General features: G+C 38.7%; 1 protein-coding gene across 1 annotated transcript; it reads right to left on the bottom strand.

Annotated features, from left to right (window-relative positions):
- Window positions 1-2557: 2557 nt before the first annotated feature.
- LOC135473022 (pirin-like) lies at window positions 2558-10886 on the bottom strand. The gene is made up of 9 exons (XM_064752792.1): window positions 10768-10886; window positions 9159-9354; window positions 8404-8496; window positions 7447-7527; window positions 6839-7045; window positions 5883-6012; window positions 4607-4689; window positions 3852-3918; window positions 2558-2967 (listed from the first exon to the last, which is right to left on the bottom strand). The coding sequence occupies exons 2-9, from the start codon at window positions 9246-9248 to the stop codon at window positions 2849-2851; spliced, it is 870 nt and encodes a 289-aa protein (XP_064608862.1). The 5' UTR covers window positions 9249-9354; window positions 10768-10886; the 3' UTR covers window positions 2558-2848.
- Window positions 10887-18759: the final 7873 nt, after the last annotated feature.

The following is an 18759-nucleotide window of genomic DNA, read 5'->3' as shown; positions in this document are numbered from 1 at the left end:
CAGTTGTTAAGGATGGTATGGAGACAAGCGAGCAGACAGACTCAGCCTCTGAGCCTACCAGCATACACCAAACACTGATTCAATGGCTAGCAGTTTTGGAACTATGCCACGGACAATATTACTGCCTACTGTAGCTGTGCCATGCAAAATCCTGACAAACGGACGAACAGTCCCAAAAGTTTATCAGATTTTAAGGTCCTTCATTGTAAGTAAAAGGCTTCAAATTAAGTTCGACTAAATTTGTCCCATTATTGTTCTGGAGATGTCATACAACAAATCATTGTTCATACATAATTCGAGTACCGGTGCACTGACTGTTGGTAGACCAACCGTGAGAATATCGAATCAAAACATTCCTCAACCGGCAAGTCTGTACTTGGGATACATTGTGCCTACAATATAACATTTACCTTAACATTGATATCATACACAAGACACAAGGCTCAATACATGCAGTCAGTACACTGTTCAGATATCATTTTACCATAACAATTAATTCAGTAATTTTTGTCATTTACGGTAAATAATATGCACATAGGGCATCAACGATGAAACATCCCCTTAATATATTAATCCCACCTGGTATTCATAACCCGAGCTCAAATGTATGCAGAACGTCCAAGATATCACCCGTAACATTTACCTTAACACTACTTTCACAGTCATGGGACGCCGACACCGACGTTTGATTTATAACGTCAGCTTTGTGCGCGCTGAAAAGTCGACCGAACGACAAAAAGAACTACCATCCATGACGTGGATGGTGGATCACGAACGCTGTACAGCATACAGTATTTCTCCAAGAGCGAAGTTGGAACGGGAGGCACATATAATTAAAGGTCTTCTTGCAAGACATCATGCATATAAACCATGTGGAGGCTCTCTGCATAGTGTAATGAAGATAATGCAAAACAAACTTTTAACGCGGTTTCGTAATGGTCATTTATTATTTGTTCATAAAACGTACATCAAATATGCAACGTGAGTTCATTCACATGCTCATACCGGTATAAACTGTCTAGATTCTCCTGCTTCTGTTATTCTTATGGTGTTGGTGACAAGAGGTCGTGAACAGCACCCCTTTGTGTGGTCTTGCGCGAATTTCCACCCATACAACGCACGTTTCATGTGGGGAAAATTGGCCAGAAACCAGGAGGGTGGTTTACTTGTGTAAACCGCGCAACCACTGTAAATTGTCGTTTTCATTCTAGACACATGAAGCATGAAATATTACTTCTCAATAAACTTCTCATAAATATATATATAATTATATGCTACCAAAACTATTTTGATAACAACCGTGAAGAACTACAATAAATAGTGTCAGCAAATGCATCAACAGAATAATTGCAGTTTCACAACAAGATTAGGTTACGTTGTTTCACTGTGCACCTATAGAATACCAAATCAATTTCCTCTCATCCCTTTGATACAGTTGACATACGCATGGTCAGTTAATTACGTCTTCTCATCATTTAATTCCGAAAAGTCATTTGATATCATTAACATGTAAAAAGAATAATTAAATACACCTATACATTTCAGAGTCCGTTGAAATGGTGACCTACCCTATTTTCTGATTCTAGAAGTAGAAAACAGGCACAAATTTACAATACAGCTGCGACATTTAAAACAAAGGATGCTGAAAATTCGACAGACCGAGACCTAGAAACCTGCTTGTAGAAGCCAAAAACTACTAAAGTGTTTGCCCTGTTTGTTTGTCTAACTACCGCATACTATACGACCACTACATGACAACGCTATAAAAAGACTAACTGTGCGTTCCTCTGTCGAAGGTAAAGATGTCAGAACACATTTTCATTATTTATAACGTGACTGCATAACATATAGCTAACAAACTACGTACACAGTAATACGTTTAAAACTATGACGAATATTAAGTTTAGCTGGCATGTATTTTCTTGCAGGCAAGATCAGCTGAACAATTTAACGCTAAAACATCAAATACATTATGACAACAAAAGATGAATACATTTTCCTCACCTAGGAATTACCAAGACCTCTTATTTTATTGTTACATGAATATGTGTATAGATATATTCTCTTGATGATCATGGCGAACTATACATCCTCTAACACAACAAAAGAGTTCCAACTGCGAACATTTTCAAAACCCTTCCGTTCAAGAATGTAGTCGTTCACAGTTTCCGCTATCTCTTTATCTGTGTTTATCACACAAGGGCCTATTGCTTGACAAGAGGAAACGAACTTAAAAGAACATATGATTAACAAAACTGCAGAAACCACGTATACACTGCAAAGCACATGTAAACAGAAATGCAATAGAATCCAAAACAGCCTGAAAATTGATACCCCAGAGCTATCTATATATTAAACCCTAAACAAGAAGCACAAAACAATGGGAAAATAAACGGATATGTGTCAGCTGTGATTTTATTTATTTATTTATTTATTTACTTATATTTAAAAAAGTGTATATCATGCATAGGGCCCAATTAATGTATATGTTCACATTTCTTTTTTCAGCTATAAACGTGTTTAACTGAACATTATGGACATATGGAAGGACCTTCATAATAAGTCAAAATTTTATAAGAACGATTATTATCACAGTAATTTAAATCTTGTTAAATCACATAAATAAAACTCCACTCAAAAATGTTCAAGACAAATATCAGTCTAACAGCATTTATGACAGAAATCCAGCGAATCATAAAATTTTCATTACACAACCATGCTTCTAATAGCACGTACATGTATAAATGTAGGAATATATGTTAATAAATATGAGTATTTACGGACCCCAAATGACCTCTGTCATGTTTTGTTTCAATTCATCCATAAAACTAAACAGCCTACAGGTAGGTTAGCGACTTTTCACATAATCAGATTCCCATGACTTTGCATTTTCAAACCCATTTTTAGCCCGCTGGTAGTCAGCTATGGCTTGCTGAATTTCCTGCTGAGTATTCATGACAAAGGGTCCTGGAATCAAACAGAAAATGTATAAATTTGATGTCACTGTGGAAAACCAATTGACCTATATTAGGCTTAATGTTAGAGGGTTTACAAATCATTCACCAATTTACACCATCATAAATAAATAGAGATTTATTCATTTATTTATTTGATTGGTGTTTTTCACCTTACTTGAGAATATTTCACTAATAGGATTGTGGAGAACATTATGGTTGGAGGAAACCGGGCAGAGCCTGTGGGAAACCCAGGACCATCCGCAGGTAGATGGCAGACCTTACCACGCACAACAAGAGATATAAATAGGCAGATTAAGAGTGAGTAAATATTAAATAAATGTTGAACTGCTCTCTCAATCTCTTAGCTACTGTTTAACTGGTCTAATAACAGTCAGTCAAGACACAAAAGATCAGAGTGTAAATTAGCTGATCAGGATTTACTACTTGGAAGCACTGGGCCCAATTGTTCTAAAATGTATTAACTTATACTGGCATTAAGTCACTTTTTATATTTAAATTTCAGTCAAATTGATCAGCCAATGCAGTTGTCCACAGTCAAAGTATAACAGCAGCAGACTTACAGTTCACATTTAAAATACCATTATGCAATTATTTTTGGACTGAATACTAAACTGAACACTTGACTTGAAGTTCAATCTGGTATTAAAACTAGAAACAGCTTTAAACAACCAGGCCCAGTATATATAAAAGTTTAACAAGACTTCTTTACTGTCCAAATACTGCAGGTCAAAATATATGGAAATAAATCCTTATGGGGAAAATACTTTGTATTTATATTCTTCATTTACATGTAACGATAAACAGATTCAGAGAAAATATAATTCATTTTTTGAACAACAGTGGTACAAACAGTTAAGTATAGTGTATACCCACCGTGCTGCACAACTGGTTCATTCAAAGGTTGCCCTCCAATCAACACAAAGTGGCATTTCTCTGATGACTGGAAATTAAAGAAAAAAAACACCACACTTTAACAGAAATTTATATGACTTACTGATAGCAGCCTGACAATGCCGTCATTGGATATTTTGTCCAGTATTTAACTCACAAATTGTTTGTTTCTGATTAATGAATGGCATTTATGAAACCTACTCCATGTCCTGTATTTCATATGGCCAACTTCCACATCTTTTATTTTTATTTTTTTTTTGATTCTGAGAGTTCTAGCCATCTTAGAAAGATGTCTTAATTCAGTTTTATTTCGAAGCCTATGATATCCTTCAGCACTAAAAATCTGCCTCTAAAAAAGGTGTTGTTCATGCAAATTTTTAGGGCAAATACAGTATAGATACTTCTCTAAAAGCCACTGTTAAAAGAACCTCCATGAATTATATGTACATGCTATGACTGAAGTGCATTTGGGAGCCTCCACAGCCAGGTGGCAGTGCAGCCTAGCAAAAACTCAGGAGCCTCTCTTAAAGACCAGTTCATGATGGCTTCCTTTAGTGGGAAGGTCTGCCAGCAACCTGCGGATGGTCGTTTCCCTCAGTCTCTAACTGCCCAGTTTCTTCCCTCCATAATGTTGGTAGCTGTCAGTGAAATATTCTGTAGTATGCCATAAGAAAAAACATTCATATAAATAAATATATAAATAAATAATAACAGGTACCATTATAGACCATACCCACCTTGTTCTCCACCTCCAGTCTCTGCCCATCCCCTAGGACTAAGGTATGATGAGGCAGGCCTTCTGACTGAGATTCTGAGGGCCCTGTTGAAAAGCCAGGATGTACAATATAGTTACACACAGGTATGATGATAAAGTTTCTATTCAACTTTATCATGTTTAGACAGTTTTAACGCACATGTAGCTCGTACTTGCAATCTTTACTGTTTTCACCTGAACATTCACAATGTGTCATATTATCAGGCTACTGGTTCAAATGCAAAAATAATTATAACTACAGAATCATAAACATATTTATAATTTGTTGTTTATACTAATTTGTTAGTTAAGATTTTAATTTTCTGATATAATTTCAGCCTAGAATTGACTGTTCTCATCTGTGCATACACTTTCTTCCATCCATCACCAAAATATCGCCGAAACCTCAAAAATACCAGGTGTTGAAACCCACTGTATTTTAGAACACGATAGCCGACCTACCGTCCTCTAGCTGTGGTCAGCGACCTGTTGTTAACGCAGACTGCTCAGCAGAAGTGCTGTGACTGGCAAAAGGCAGTCGGCTTTGGAAGTAGTCCCGGTAAGAGATCTGTTATTATCAACGCGTCCAGGGCAAATGTGCATGTGTATACAAGTTATTTCATATATGAACAGCTATTAGTTGAATATAAAACGTTTGTACCTATGTAGATAATCAGGGAAATATATCAGGGTGCTGGATCTGAATGCTCCCTAAGCCACAATCATTCATTTATTCCTTTGATTCATCTTTTCAATTAAATTAAAATATGTGAAAGCACAGCACATGTACCAACTGATTCACAACCATGTATGCTTCTGCCTGTTACCTTAAATATGAGTCTACACACTTATCAACATTATCACTGTCATATCAATTAACATACTGTCATCTTGTGCATGTTTCATGCAGACAATTTGAAAGTGCTGCTCACTAAAAGGATATGCCAAAGAAATTATATGTGACGTCCATGTAGCTCAGTACGTCTAGTCATTCTGTACATACTGCAGGTAGGACAGACATTTGGCCTAAAGGACTGCCTTATGTTGAGGTCAGTCAGCCAAGTTTAAAGGACAAATCAATCGCTCAGGATTGAAGATGAGACCTATGTTTTATCCTAGATCTTATGTAAAACAGTAACCATGGTTACTTCATCATCCATGTATACACGCACTATGTCTAAAATACAAAGCATATTGTACAGAACAGCTTAAAACTTCTTCAATCCAAACATATGTACATATCTCAGTAAAAATCTTACCAAAGTGGGCTGTTCCTGAGAGCATGTAAACAAAAGCATTCCACCCTGAGGGAATGGGCTGACTCATTCTAGACCCTGGGGACATGTGGAAATCTAGGTACAGAGTTGGAGTTCTTGTGTACACAGGCGACTGCAAAGTCAAAACCATCATTTGTAGCTGTTCTATCAGTCATTCTTTCCATCTGTCTATCGATCAGTCATAGTTTTCACATAGTCACAGATCATTCTGCCATTCATCTAATGAGTTTCTGAGTGCAAGATGACACTAACTTTTTGAGGGATGTCACAGTTATTATGAATTTGCAACTGTTATTCTTTACTCATGTACTTCCAGTTAAAGCTGTATTATGGGGTATGTATCAATTACAAAATAATTTTTCATACTGTCAAAGTCAAGAAGAGTACATAATAATTGACAAGTACATACAAAAAGGTGTACTATTAGACTCACTACCACACTGATTAAAAGATTTATTGATCTGACTGTTGTTCACTGCATAATTTTTCACTTGTACGATGGCAGCCACTTTAATGGGAGAAGGAAACCAGAGTACCCAGAACAAAAACCATGCAAACATTCACAACTGTGACACAGAAGGAAACCAGAGTACCCAGAGCAAAAACCATGCAAACATTCACAACTGTGACACAGAAGGAAACCAGAGTACCCAGAGCAAAACCATGCAAACATTCGCAACTGTGACACATTACAATTTCTCAGAAGTCAAGTCGTCTCTTTCACGTAAGACTCCACAACAAAGCCTTATGATATGTTTTTAGTCAAGAAGGTCCAGAAAACAATCAAAACAGGGAAATTTTGAAAAACATTTTAACCAGCACAGAACTGCTAGCCACTAATAAACTAGCACTGTCAATTCACAGTATATATGTGCAGCATGCTCCACAAAAATTTCCACTATATTCAAACAATTCTGACAATATGTAATAAATTATACCTTGATTCCAAATGACTCCCCTGCGATGACCTTGACGGTAACCCCATCTTTAGTAGCCACTGGTATATCCTTACTGAGCAACTCCTGATAAACCGGTTTGACCATCTTGTCCTTCTGAGCTAAATTCACCCACAGTTGTAGGCCATGAGCCTCCTCAGCACCATGAGGCATCTCACAGTGAACTATACCCCGCCCCGCTGTCATCCACTTAGCAAAAAAAAACTAAATCAGTCAGAAGACAGATATTTGTCAATTATGTCATCGTACATAAAGTTAAGGTTGTTTTTCAGACACAATAAATTTAAGACACATATTTTCCCAAAAATATACACATGACACGTACATAATGGAAGTTAGAATCTACCTCCAATGATAGCTCTACCACCATGATGCATATGGACAGTGCGAATATACATTCGTTTTAATTATACATTTGTCTCCATACCAACTTTGTGAAAGTGATCTCAAATGATTCAAATACATGTACAAGGATTATGATATAACACATTATTGCATTAAAATTACTGATGCAGCACATGGTTATATACAGGTATTTACATACAGGTCCATAAAGTTTTTGGCAAGATCTACTAGTTGTTCATTTTCACCTGTAAATCTCCTGCTTTTATAGTTCCTTTGTGTCCACAGAAATCCTCATGCCTGCTTGAGCCTTTTAACATGTATGTCACCTGCAATAAGAAGACAATTTTTTCTACAAAACCCTAATATTGTATGGCAAGTTCATAAATTTGGGTGTCCAGGCCCAACCTGATTATCCTGATGGCCAAACACCAATATGACTGGCATGACTGGCAACTCACAGCACTATCAAACCTTTCTTCCAGACTTAGAATTTGATTCTTCCAGACTTAGAACTTGATTCTTCCAGACTTAGAACTTGATTCCTCCAGACTTAGAACTTGATTTTACCAAACTTAGAACTGATGCACACTTATACATGTATATCACTATTATGATATGCATGGTGAACATCAAACTTGAGGGTATTTTATTTATTTTTTTTTGATTTATTATTATTTTTCACTTATACAGCTGTGAAGGCCCTAAGTAAACTGATGATCTTTGGCAAATTAGTGATGAACTTTTCAATGTTACTGTAACCTGCGAGTAAAGTTACATCAGTCCCTGCTTTAAGGTACAGATTTGCAGTATGCCACATAGAGGGTGGACAGCTGGCCTCATATAAGTAAAATATTCTTAAGTATGGCACAGAGCACCAATAAATAATAAATAAATGAAAAAAAAATAAAAAAAACAGCATGTATGCACAAACACCATCCACTGCATATTGTTACAAAGGTCTCAAACAATGAGAGCGGGAAATCTATAACTTCCTTGAACCAAGAGTGCCTTAAGGATAGGAGTTGGGCACCTCATTCTATTACAGTCATGCCCCATCTTCATTATCATCATAACCATGACTGCCTTGATTGTATTTCCCTACATGAGATACCTGTATTAAAAAAAACCTGTATCCAAATTTACCAAAATTCACACACACAATGTGAGCACAAAGCTGACAGTTGAAAATTTACGTTACTTACAGTTTCAAAGCCTCGGTGAGGGTGATCAGGAAACCCAGCAGGGGAAGTAACTCTGAACTCATCCAGCATGAGGAAGGGGTCCAAGCTTCTCAACTTACAACATAAAAATGAAATTACATAAGTTTTGTCTTTCTGCATTATGACAACAGTTCGCCAACACAACTGTTCTGAAACATGTAAATTGGAGTGAACCATTCCCTCACTATATTTCTGTTGCGGATTAAAAATGAAACCAAAAATCTATCCTTTAAAATGGCAGTGTTTTTTAGGGGTTTTTTTTTTTCAGCTAGGTTCAGTTCAATTTCCTCCACCCATAAATCTGACAGCCATCATATATTAAGACATTCTTGTCGGAGGTGTTATACCCAAATCAAAATGTATATAAACATACATATGCAGAAATCTGTAAATGGTTACATTAAAATGTAACAATTATGAAAAGCGGGACAAGATTTGCACTGCAATATACAGCAGTTTAATTTGTCAGGTTTGATATACTGCATTTAGGCTTTCGCCAGCCATTTCAGTTCCCTGAACTTTATTCATTTGATTGGTGATCGAGGTAATTTCTCACTTATTTGATGATACTCTGAGTCAGCTAGATTTTCAGTGAGAGGAAACCAGAATTAAACAAGCGACCCTAGTCACTTAGTGCTCAAAAGGCTGACACCTTCTCATTAGGAGTTAACATTATAATCGTCTGAGACAATGAGGGTCCAATTTTCATGCCTTACCTGTTTAAACAAATGACCTACCTCAGATCGCCCCACACTTCTGCGCACTCTGGCCCCAACTCCTTCATCCTGCTCGACACTTATCACACTCTGTACCACAGAGCGGGACATGGCTGATAGGGAGTAGATGTTACACAGAGATGCCCTATCTGTCTGTGACTGCGTAAATGCACAGCCTGACAAGGCTAACAAACTCTAGGTTATAACAACCAAAGTCCTGAAAAAGGTGAAATCATAAATGAACATTAATTTTCAGTACTGTTTAATTATTGGCCGGTGTTTAGACAGTCCTTTAAATTGCATGATTTTAGATGTATAGGAAACCTCCTATTAGAATGGCTTAATTAATTTCAACTTTTAGATGACTGTAAAGTTATTAAAATGGGCTATGGCAGACAGGCTCTGATATTTTGTGTATAACTAGTAATCTGCATTTAAAGTAATCCCACACTACAAATAAACTGAAATTTATAAATATTTCACAGAAAATTCAAGAAAGCATTATAGCTTTGTGGAAGACCTTCCCATGCACAGCTGCAGAGGCAGTCAGCATGAGCTGGACTTGAAAGGAAGTCAGCATGAGCCTAGGCACGATTGACACACATATCGTTATATTATGGAATTAAATTAATTTATACTATATAATCATGAAATATCAAGCAGTTTATCAATATAATATAGGTCAAACTCAAATCTATCAATTGGCAGACTGAGGGCCTCTGCCTATGGGCAGAGTACATATTTCCATGCATTCGTGCAGGTAAATGTTCTAGGCCTTTGAAATTAAAGCAATTGCAGTCACTATACATGCTATACACGAACAAGCTAGTTCATCACAAAGGACCGGCCCGGATAGCACAGTTGGTAGAGCGTCCGCTTCGGGACCGGTAGATCCAGGATCAATCCTTGGTCGAGTCACACCTAAGACTTTAAAAGAGGAAGTTGTAACTTCCTCGCTTGGCGTTCAGCATGAAGGGGATAGTGCAACGACTGGTTGACCCGTATCAGTATAATGGCTCGGGCGGGGCGGCTTACTTGCCTTCGGTAAGTCGTCTCAGTGATGCAGCACTAAATAAGAGAGCGGTGGAAATCCGTCCTGCAACAAGGAGGCACATTACACGTGCATGCACCCTAATGATTCCTTCGTTGTCATATGACTGAAAAATTGTTGAGTACGACGTTAAACCCCAAGCACTCACTCACTCACTCACTCACTCACTCATCACAAAGGCGGTCTACCCATAGCCCAGTCTGGTCTCTCAGAAAATACTATATGCCATGTCATATGTTTGTGTCCATGTAATATAAGACATTTGTTCTACACGGTACTATATGCTGAGTGACCAAACTGGACTATGGCCAGAAGACCTACTGTGAGATGTTTTGAGTGCTCATTTCGTATAAATTAGTGGATATACACATTAATAAATAACAGATCTGCGACTTAGCGGCAATGACTCAGCTTTTCTCGTCCATGCCCCTATATGCACACTATAAGGGGAACGTAAGGCCGCGTCTCATATTATAGCCTATACTTAGGCTCTATGCCTACCATACCACGTACGTCAAATCTACAACACTATTGACAGCATGTACAATCAAATGCTAACCAAACCAATGTCACACATACCCTCTAAGCCTATCCAGTATGTCCTGGGGTGATTCTTTACTTACTACGTCTGCGTAGTACCAATTCATAAATGCACAAACACTGACGAAGTGACTTTTTACCAGCAGAGCTTCACGGTTTACTTCTCGCGCTCACCTCGGTTGTTTATAGCGCTCGTTTATTCCCCTCGCCACATTGTAAGGGGAGGCAATTCACCTTCATCAGTCCTGCTGCGACGTCCAATATACCGGTGTGCAATGAACATGCGTTTCAGTACATCTTGCTCTCCAGCGATGACCAACATTTGTCATAGCCTATCCACACTAACAAGCCACCCCCACCCCCCCCCCAAAATCTCCCCCCCCCCAAAACGCAAAAAAATAAATAAAATAAAATAATAATAATAATAAGTAAATAAAAAGGAAAAATCCCTGTGGTACAACGCAGTTACTCGACAGTATCATACTTAATACATACCTAGCTGTCATTTTTTCAAACAACAAAACACAGGGCCTGCAATGTCAATCAGTGAAAAGAAGAAAATGCCGGATCCTATTTTATAATATACCGTACAAGGTGTTTCAAAAAGACAGAGCCTATTTGAAATCGCTGTATCTCTGCAACCACACAAAATCTATGAATGAAACTCTGACTCAGTGCGGTACTTGAAATTAAGTGATAGGCATCTAAAGTTTCAAATGACTACCGTGAGATGAGACTTTTTCTTGTGGGATACGTTGAACACATTGTTTTCGTGCCACCATTGTCAACTAATTTGGACGACCTCAAAACCAGCATAGATAAACTGAGTGTATATTACTTTGTCAAACTTTTAAAGCATAATATGTATTCGTTTGCTCCTATTTGTTGTGATCAAGGATTGTGATATTTGTCGAGAAGTGCCACAACAATGCACTTGAAGGGTTGTTTGGCTGAGAGTACTACTATCTTAAACGTGAACAAGTATAGTTGGGATACAAAAAGAGGCCTAGCTACTTCGTTGATTCTGTGGGTGCCTAATTAAACTGGATAATTGACTGGTTACCCGTTTGCATGACATGAAAGGACAGCGAATTGAGTGATTTTAAGTTATTTGGACAGTTGATGGCCTGCTTTTACAGTTGTTTGTAACGCTTCTTTTAAAGTGATTTGTATAAATATGATTTATGGTTACTTGGATACACTCCACGCATGTGCATAGTCATATATGATTGCTTGTTTGGGATCTGGTTGATTTGCTTATTTCGGATATCATTTCTATATTCATGTACCATGTGCGTTAATTGGTCGTGGTCATGGGTTTTGACAGTTTTGAGGATACTATGAAAGGAACCATCTACCAGTAAACCTTAAATTGGATCGGTTGCTGACCAATAAGGTAGCAGGTTCAAATCCAGCTCCCGCTGATTGTGCTGCAGATTTAAGTCAGAATTAAGATGTGTGCTGGTACCTGGCTAATGACCGCTGTTTACTCTGGGCACTCTCCATTGATACGGTGAAAACGTGACAAAAAAGCTGCAGTACATCGGTGCAAAGAGCACAAATAACAAACACAGAACATGTTCAGAGACACTGTTGCCAGAACACCAAATGTGCAACCAATCATCGAACTATCCAAATTGTCGTAAACTAGCTTCCTCTAGCAAAACCACCCACACATGCAACTCCAACAAAACGATCGCCACATGCACCTATCCATGTGTGTTATTTACAATTACAACCTAGTTGTCTTTGCAACCAACCTAAACTATATAGCTTCCTTAGCAAAACTACCTAAACGACCAAACAGCAAAGGTAACTCCAGGAAGTTATCAGCATATATATGCACCTATATCCATGCGTGTTATTTACAATTACAAACCTAACAGCCTGTTTTGATATATGATCTGGGTGAACGTGCTGCTTGCCTGCCTGCTGCCAACCATGCGACTGGATCATATGATATTTAACTGGTTGTTTTGGTAGCGTGGACCCGATTTTATTGGTTTGCTTGTTTTTCGTCACTGCAGGAAATGACATGGATGTTTAATCCAGTAGAGGACAGTCAATAAACTGTTAAGGCCTTGCGTTTCGAGACTTAATTTCATTTACTAACAAAGTTGCATCTCCAAATTCCATATTCTATGTTGCATGCTATCGACGACATTGCAATATGGATTTACTTGCAATTTAAAACACAACAGCAAAGAGAGTAAAAGTAAAAGCAGCGACGACTGAATAGTCATACCGGTAAGCCTATTGTATGGTGTTTCTTGGAAAGAGGGTTATTTTCTCCAATTAGATGAAATGTCTCGATGCTTAGCGTTAATAACCCTACGAAACACGAGACGGGGTAATTGCCTGTTACATTGTTCACCTCCACCCTGACCTTCCGGGTAGCAGACGACCAACGGACACTAAGCCACATCCTCAGGCGCAATCATCCATATAAATCCACACAGCTTTTCTCTGCCATTACGTAAGTAAGCGCTAATTCCCCACGACGGGTAGGCTATGAAGTCTGTAATGTGTCCATGGTAATTAGCCAGTCCCAGCTGATGACTGCAGTATGCCTTCACAGCGAGTCTTGTATATCACATTTCATCAATTCAGCAATTTGCTTATTATTTTTTCATTGTATTTCGTCCACAGGTGGATTCCGAGAAGCGGACATCATCCATGGCACAACTGCAGCCTTGTTTTGGCTGCCTTAAAAAACTGATGATGAATTCCTTCATTTGTTACGTTTGGAGGGGATGAGAGAGGGGGGGGGTCTATACCAAGATCGTTCGAACCATACATATTAAACCCAGACTTTGAAATGATCATACATACAAAGCAGATTTAATACACAAATGGAACAGATGCTCTATGATTAAATTAATGACTGAATTTGTTCTCACGGAAGTGAAGATGTTGACCTGTATATTGGCCAGTTTCTTTCGCCAGCCAGACAAAAGGCCGCTTTCACAAAAAAAAAAAAAAAAACAAAAAAAAACTGACGCATCAGACTCAAATCCAGCTGCGAATTTAACTCAGAAAACTTGTGAGATAGCTAGCAAAGAGTATTTTTTTACCAAAATGCTTTACTTATTGATTAATTGAAATTGTTCTTTTTAGTGCCAGACTCAAGAATTTTTCAAGGCAAAGAAAGCACTAACATGAAGAACACGTCAGATGAAAGGCCACAAAACATTGTCCATGTCCATAAAAAATAAAAATACAAAAAATAAATCGCATTTTTTTCCCTGGACTATGCATTAATAATGTTCTTTCATCTGATATATGTCAGTTTAATGTTTTGGTTGCCTTTCACTTATACGGCTTCTTACGGCTAAAAGTTTCAGATTTTTAAGCCGTATATTGACTTACGTGGCCGTATGTTGACGTACGAGGCCGTAACTGATAATTGTCACCGAGACCAATGTGAACAATGAGAGAGATGAAATCTATAAACTCACTGTCCAAGATCCCGTGTGTCACCGGTTAGAGGTCTCGCAAACTTCCACTGAGCCTTGCTCCGCCCCTTGCTCCACCCCATGCAAGTAAATAGCTAAATACATTTCAATCGATCGATCAATCGGTCATTCGCAAAACATCGTATTTTTGGTGGGTTTCTTTCTCATAGCGATTGTGTAGACTTAGGCAATTTGCTACAAAATCATGAAGAGAGTGTACGTCTTTGGTTTGGTGATGTTGAGCGCTAGGAAAGCAGACAGTCAATGGAACCAACAACTTGTGTCATATACCTGACTAATCGAGCCCCTGGTAACGAACACGTGACCCTGCATGGTTATATTTGAATAAAATGTTTCCTATGTTGAAAGGAAATTTGTAGTTGTCCACATCAACACGGCCATAACAGTATACTCCTATTGAAAAGAAATCCAAATAAAATCTCGATCACAGACTATCTCAAAGCATCTTTTAATATGCGGGATTTTCGGATCGAACTAGCATTAGCAGAGAGCCAGAAGGAATGCCGTGGGGAAAATCCGGTCATTACCGTTTTTCTATCAGCGTCCTCGTCTCTCTCATCTTTCATCCATAAATCTTTTGGGACACCGTGAGCTAGAACGCATGCTCTAGGTGATCTATTTCAAAATTATCTGAGCACTCCAACAATAATCGATGAGTGTGTAGATGAAGCATTGGTCTCATACATCGGAGAAATGTAGGCAGGGTGTGGCTCTTCCCGCTTCCAGCCACTCCATAGCCACAATGTGAAGGTTTGTCGTCATTTCCTGACCAATTCTGCAGAATTCACAAAGCCCATTGGAATACACGAAGGGTGGGGCTTAATTCACTAATGCTAAATATCCTACACCAGAAACAGTCTTTATGTTAAAGACAATAATTTTGTCTCAATGAATATCCACTCATGTAATTAAATCAGTACCGGTATGTGATGGTATATTCTCTCCTATTCAAGATCAAAATTCCAATGTTGGGCATACCTTAAGAGCATATTATTAAAAAGCTCTGCATGTGGAAAATGCCTTGTCGTGGTGGAAACAGACATGAAGCATATTTGATGGGTCATATAAACGTGCGATGGTATATGTTAGCATACAGCATAAAAATAGCTCTCGTCGCATAAAATATTTTATGACCGGACAAGACTAATCTGTCACAATGTCATATTGAACACAAGATAATTTAATTGAAATTACTGCTGGTACTTAATGGGATTACAACAAAACCCCATACACCCACAAGAAACATTGAAGTACGTAATTAATTTTCCACTGTACATGTATTTAGGGAGAACGAACAACCATAATGATCCTGAATTATAAAAAAAATATGAGCGAACAAAGAGTTATAGTTTGATTATTACAGCCGGCATGTACAGATACTTACGAAAGAGAACTCTTTATTTCCCTGAGAAATATTAACAGAATTAAAACCGTGGACTTCACATTCACATTTTTGGGGAGTTGTTCTTTCAAGGACGTGTTGCAAGTTTAGTATGGCTTTTAAAATCCTGTCTATTGCTCAGTGATGCATTTGATGGGTCTATTGATTTAGCTATATCAGTTTACGGCCGCGGTCTGGCACGCAATGCCTTATTAAAGGCGTGGTTAAGCTTAATAAAACTACTGCTTTAAACAAGCACAAGTTCGTCTTCCGCTTAATACGCACGATTCCTGAGCAGACGCCATGCACCCTCCCCTGATCACTGGGCTCATCTGCCTGCTCTAAATATACACCCACCTCAGGAAGACTGTATACATGGCGAGGGCAACTAAAAAGGAAACTCAACATAACATTATCGACTACTGTCGAGAATGAGGAAGTTCTGGGTAAAAGTTGCTGTCCAGCTAATAATAGCGGGACGTGATGGACCCAGTGTCAGCGGCTCACCTGATGGTCGAGATGCCGTTATACAGCGGTGAACCCCTGACCTGGACACTGCTGTAAAACATTCACGGGGCAAGGCGACACAACGTTCCACAGAACAGCCCATGCATTGCACACCTCGACTGAACCGTATTGGGTGAATATTCGGATATCACATTCAGCAATACAAAAGGTAAGTTTCATGGTTTAAATGTTTGAATAACAATCAATCTACAACTAATATCCATAGATTGCCATTTTTTCTACACGAGATTTTTCCATATGACTAGTCTATATAGATGAGAACATTTACAGCTGTTTAAAGGGGTTCCATTTAAAACCACTGGTTTTGTAATTCCCTTGTCTCCCATAGAAACTGTGCATTTTTGCTTTATTATGCAAATCTAAATTAGAGTATGTCTGAACTGAGTTGAACATAATGCATGGCTAAGAATAGACGGTTTACCGTGCACGTATATTTCAGCAGGATCTAAAATTTAATTTAAGAACATCTGCGTTAGTTGTGCGTCCAGAGGGTGGAGGGTGGCATTGCACCTGGGAGGGCTACCTGTTGTCAGTAATCACAATAACCTGTCAGCCCGGCTGCACGAGGATACGGTTGTAGTAAAACCACTTCAGCGAACGTGACATAAAATAAGACGACGAACAATTTTTATATACTTTTGACATTTGTCGATCTTTCTTGATATACGATCCCGGTATAATTTGTGCCGACGGACAAGCGTACAACTTCAGACAGAGCACAGCGTTTCCGGGACAGGAACACGTTTGTACGTAGACCTAAGGTTAACAAGTCATTGCCTTTAAGCCATTTATACTGTCATATGTCCTCGTACAGACGATCCCCTTTAGATCCCCAGATTGATGGACAATATGTGCCTTGGGTGATATAGCTTTGGTTTTTGCGAGCACGCGAACGCACGTCTTGCACTGGAAATAAATGCTGTAATATCACTGCTTATACCCCCCCCCCCCCCCCCCCCACAAACAGGATTATCTGACATGAATAAGACAGCTCCCTCCCCCTCCCCCTCTCGCGCGCAGTTGCTTAATTAAAGCTTCATTCCTAAAAGGGCATTAACGCACTTTGAAATCGTAAGAGCAAGCTGATGCGACGTATGGGCTTTTAGCGATTTTACAGGCGAACCACTCAGATGTAAAGAACGAACGATTGGCCATCGCCTATATATGTATATTTATATATATAACAGAAAGTAAAAGCTGCTCGCAGCAATGACTGTTATACTCAGAAGATTTAATTAGCCTTGAACACGAGAAACCAAACGTGCGTCTAATGACGGCCATAAACTATTGACTTGCTCCTGGCTCTGCTCCTCCACCGTTAGAGCGACAACATGGTCGACACGCAGGCTGAAAGCCTGTTGACGAGTTCGATTCTCAAGAGTGCTGCTAGATTGTTTTCTTCATTTTTGCCATGGCCTTTCGTTTATTGCGTTTACCATTTTGTGACGCAAGCGAAGAGTTGATCAGATGGAGGTATCGCTAGGCTTGTGCCATTTTGGTGGGTCCTGTCCCATTATGGGATAAACTCACTCTTTCCCACGTATAATACTGCAGAGGTATTGAGACCAAGCATGGTCTGGACTCACAGCGACTGCTTTGCTGGGTCCTGTGCCATTGTGTTGCGCTAGTGCTCTAACCGCTCGGCCACGGAGTCCCCCTACATGATGTATCAATAAATAAAAAACGGTATAATGAATAGAGCGATATATCACCGGATAAGCTGTCATTGTGTCCGGATCTGACCAGTGAGCTACAATCAGATATATAGCCTGGCTCCTCTAGGAACTTCTTGCATTGGAAACAAATTCACCATATAAAATGTTGAAGCCATCATCTCGAGCAAGGCAATGGAGTCGATTCCCTTTCAGGATGGAATTAATATTCACCCGCACTCACATCCTTCCTAAAAAAATGCAGTTATTACTACATATCTAGATTAGATTTGTGATTCGTTGAGGGGTACATTTTGTTCTATAGCAAAACTTAATGGCTGTATAACTGAACGAAGCGTTCAGAAACACATATACACATGTAGACGTTCACTGAACTCTTGTAGAATAGTATATAATCCATACATTGATCTGCATGATCTCTTAGTGTTTAATTCTCAATGTTATTCATGTCCTTTTTCGCAATGGGCATGTACATAGTCAATATAAAACTGAACATATCAGGTATTCATAAACTTATTCTTGCGAGTTTAATGTGCCGAATTTGCAGGACAAAGTTGAACCATGTATAACAGGAACCAAAATGCACCAGTAATGGTCAGGCTAACCATCACTCTAAACACCACATCGCAACAGATTTTATGTTGTAATCATATTTAATATATTTAGAAAATATGACCCTTGGAACCAAAACGATGGTTTGCAAGAAACCAAGACAGTAACATTTTGTGTCAGAATTGACTGACTCCCTTTTTTGCAGTAATTGAAATAACCTATTAAAATACAGGTGTTTGCTTAAATCGCTCCTTGATTTATTTATCTCTTACGCATTTATTTATTTATCTGATTGGTGTTTTACGCCGTACTCAAGAATATTTCACTTATACGACGGCGGCCAGCATTATGGTGGGAGGAAACCGGGGAGAGCCCGTCCATCCGCAGGTTGCTGGCAGACCTTCCCACATACGGCAGGAGA

This window comes from Liolophura sinensis, chromosome 8 (assembly GCF_032854445.1).
Source record: "Liolophura sinensis isolate JHLJ2023 chromosome 8, CUHK_Ljap_v2, whole genome shotgun sequence".
Lineage (NCBI taxonomy): Eukaryota > Metazoa > Mollusca > Polyplacophora > Chitonida > Chitonidae > Liolophura > Liolophura sinensis.
This window is presented reverse-complemented; position numbering and strand designations above follow the sequence as displayed.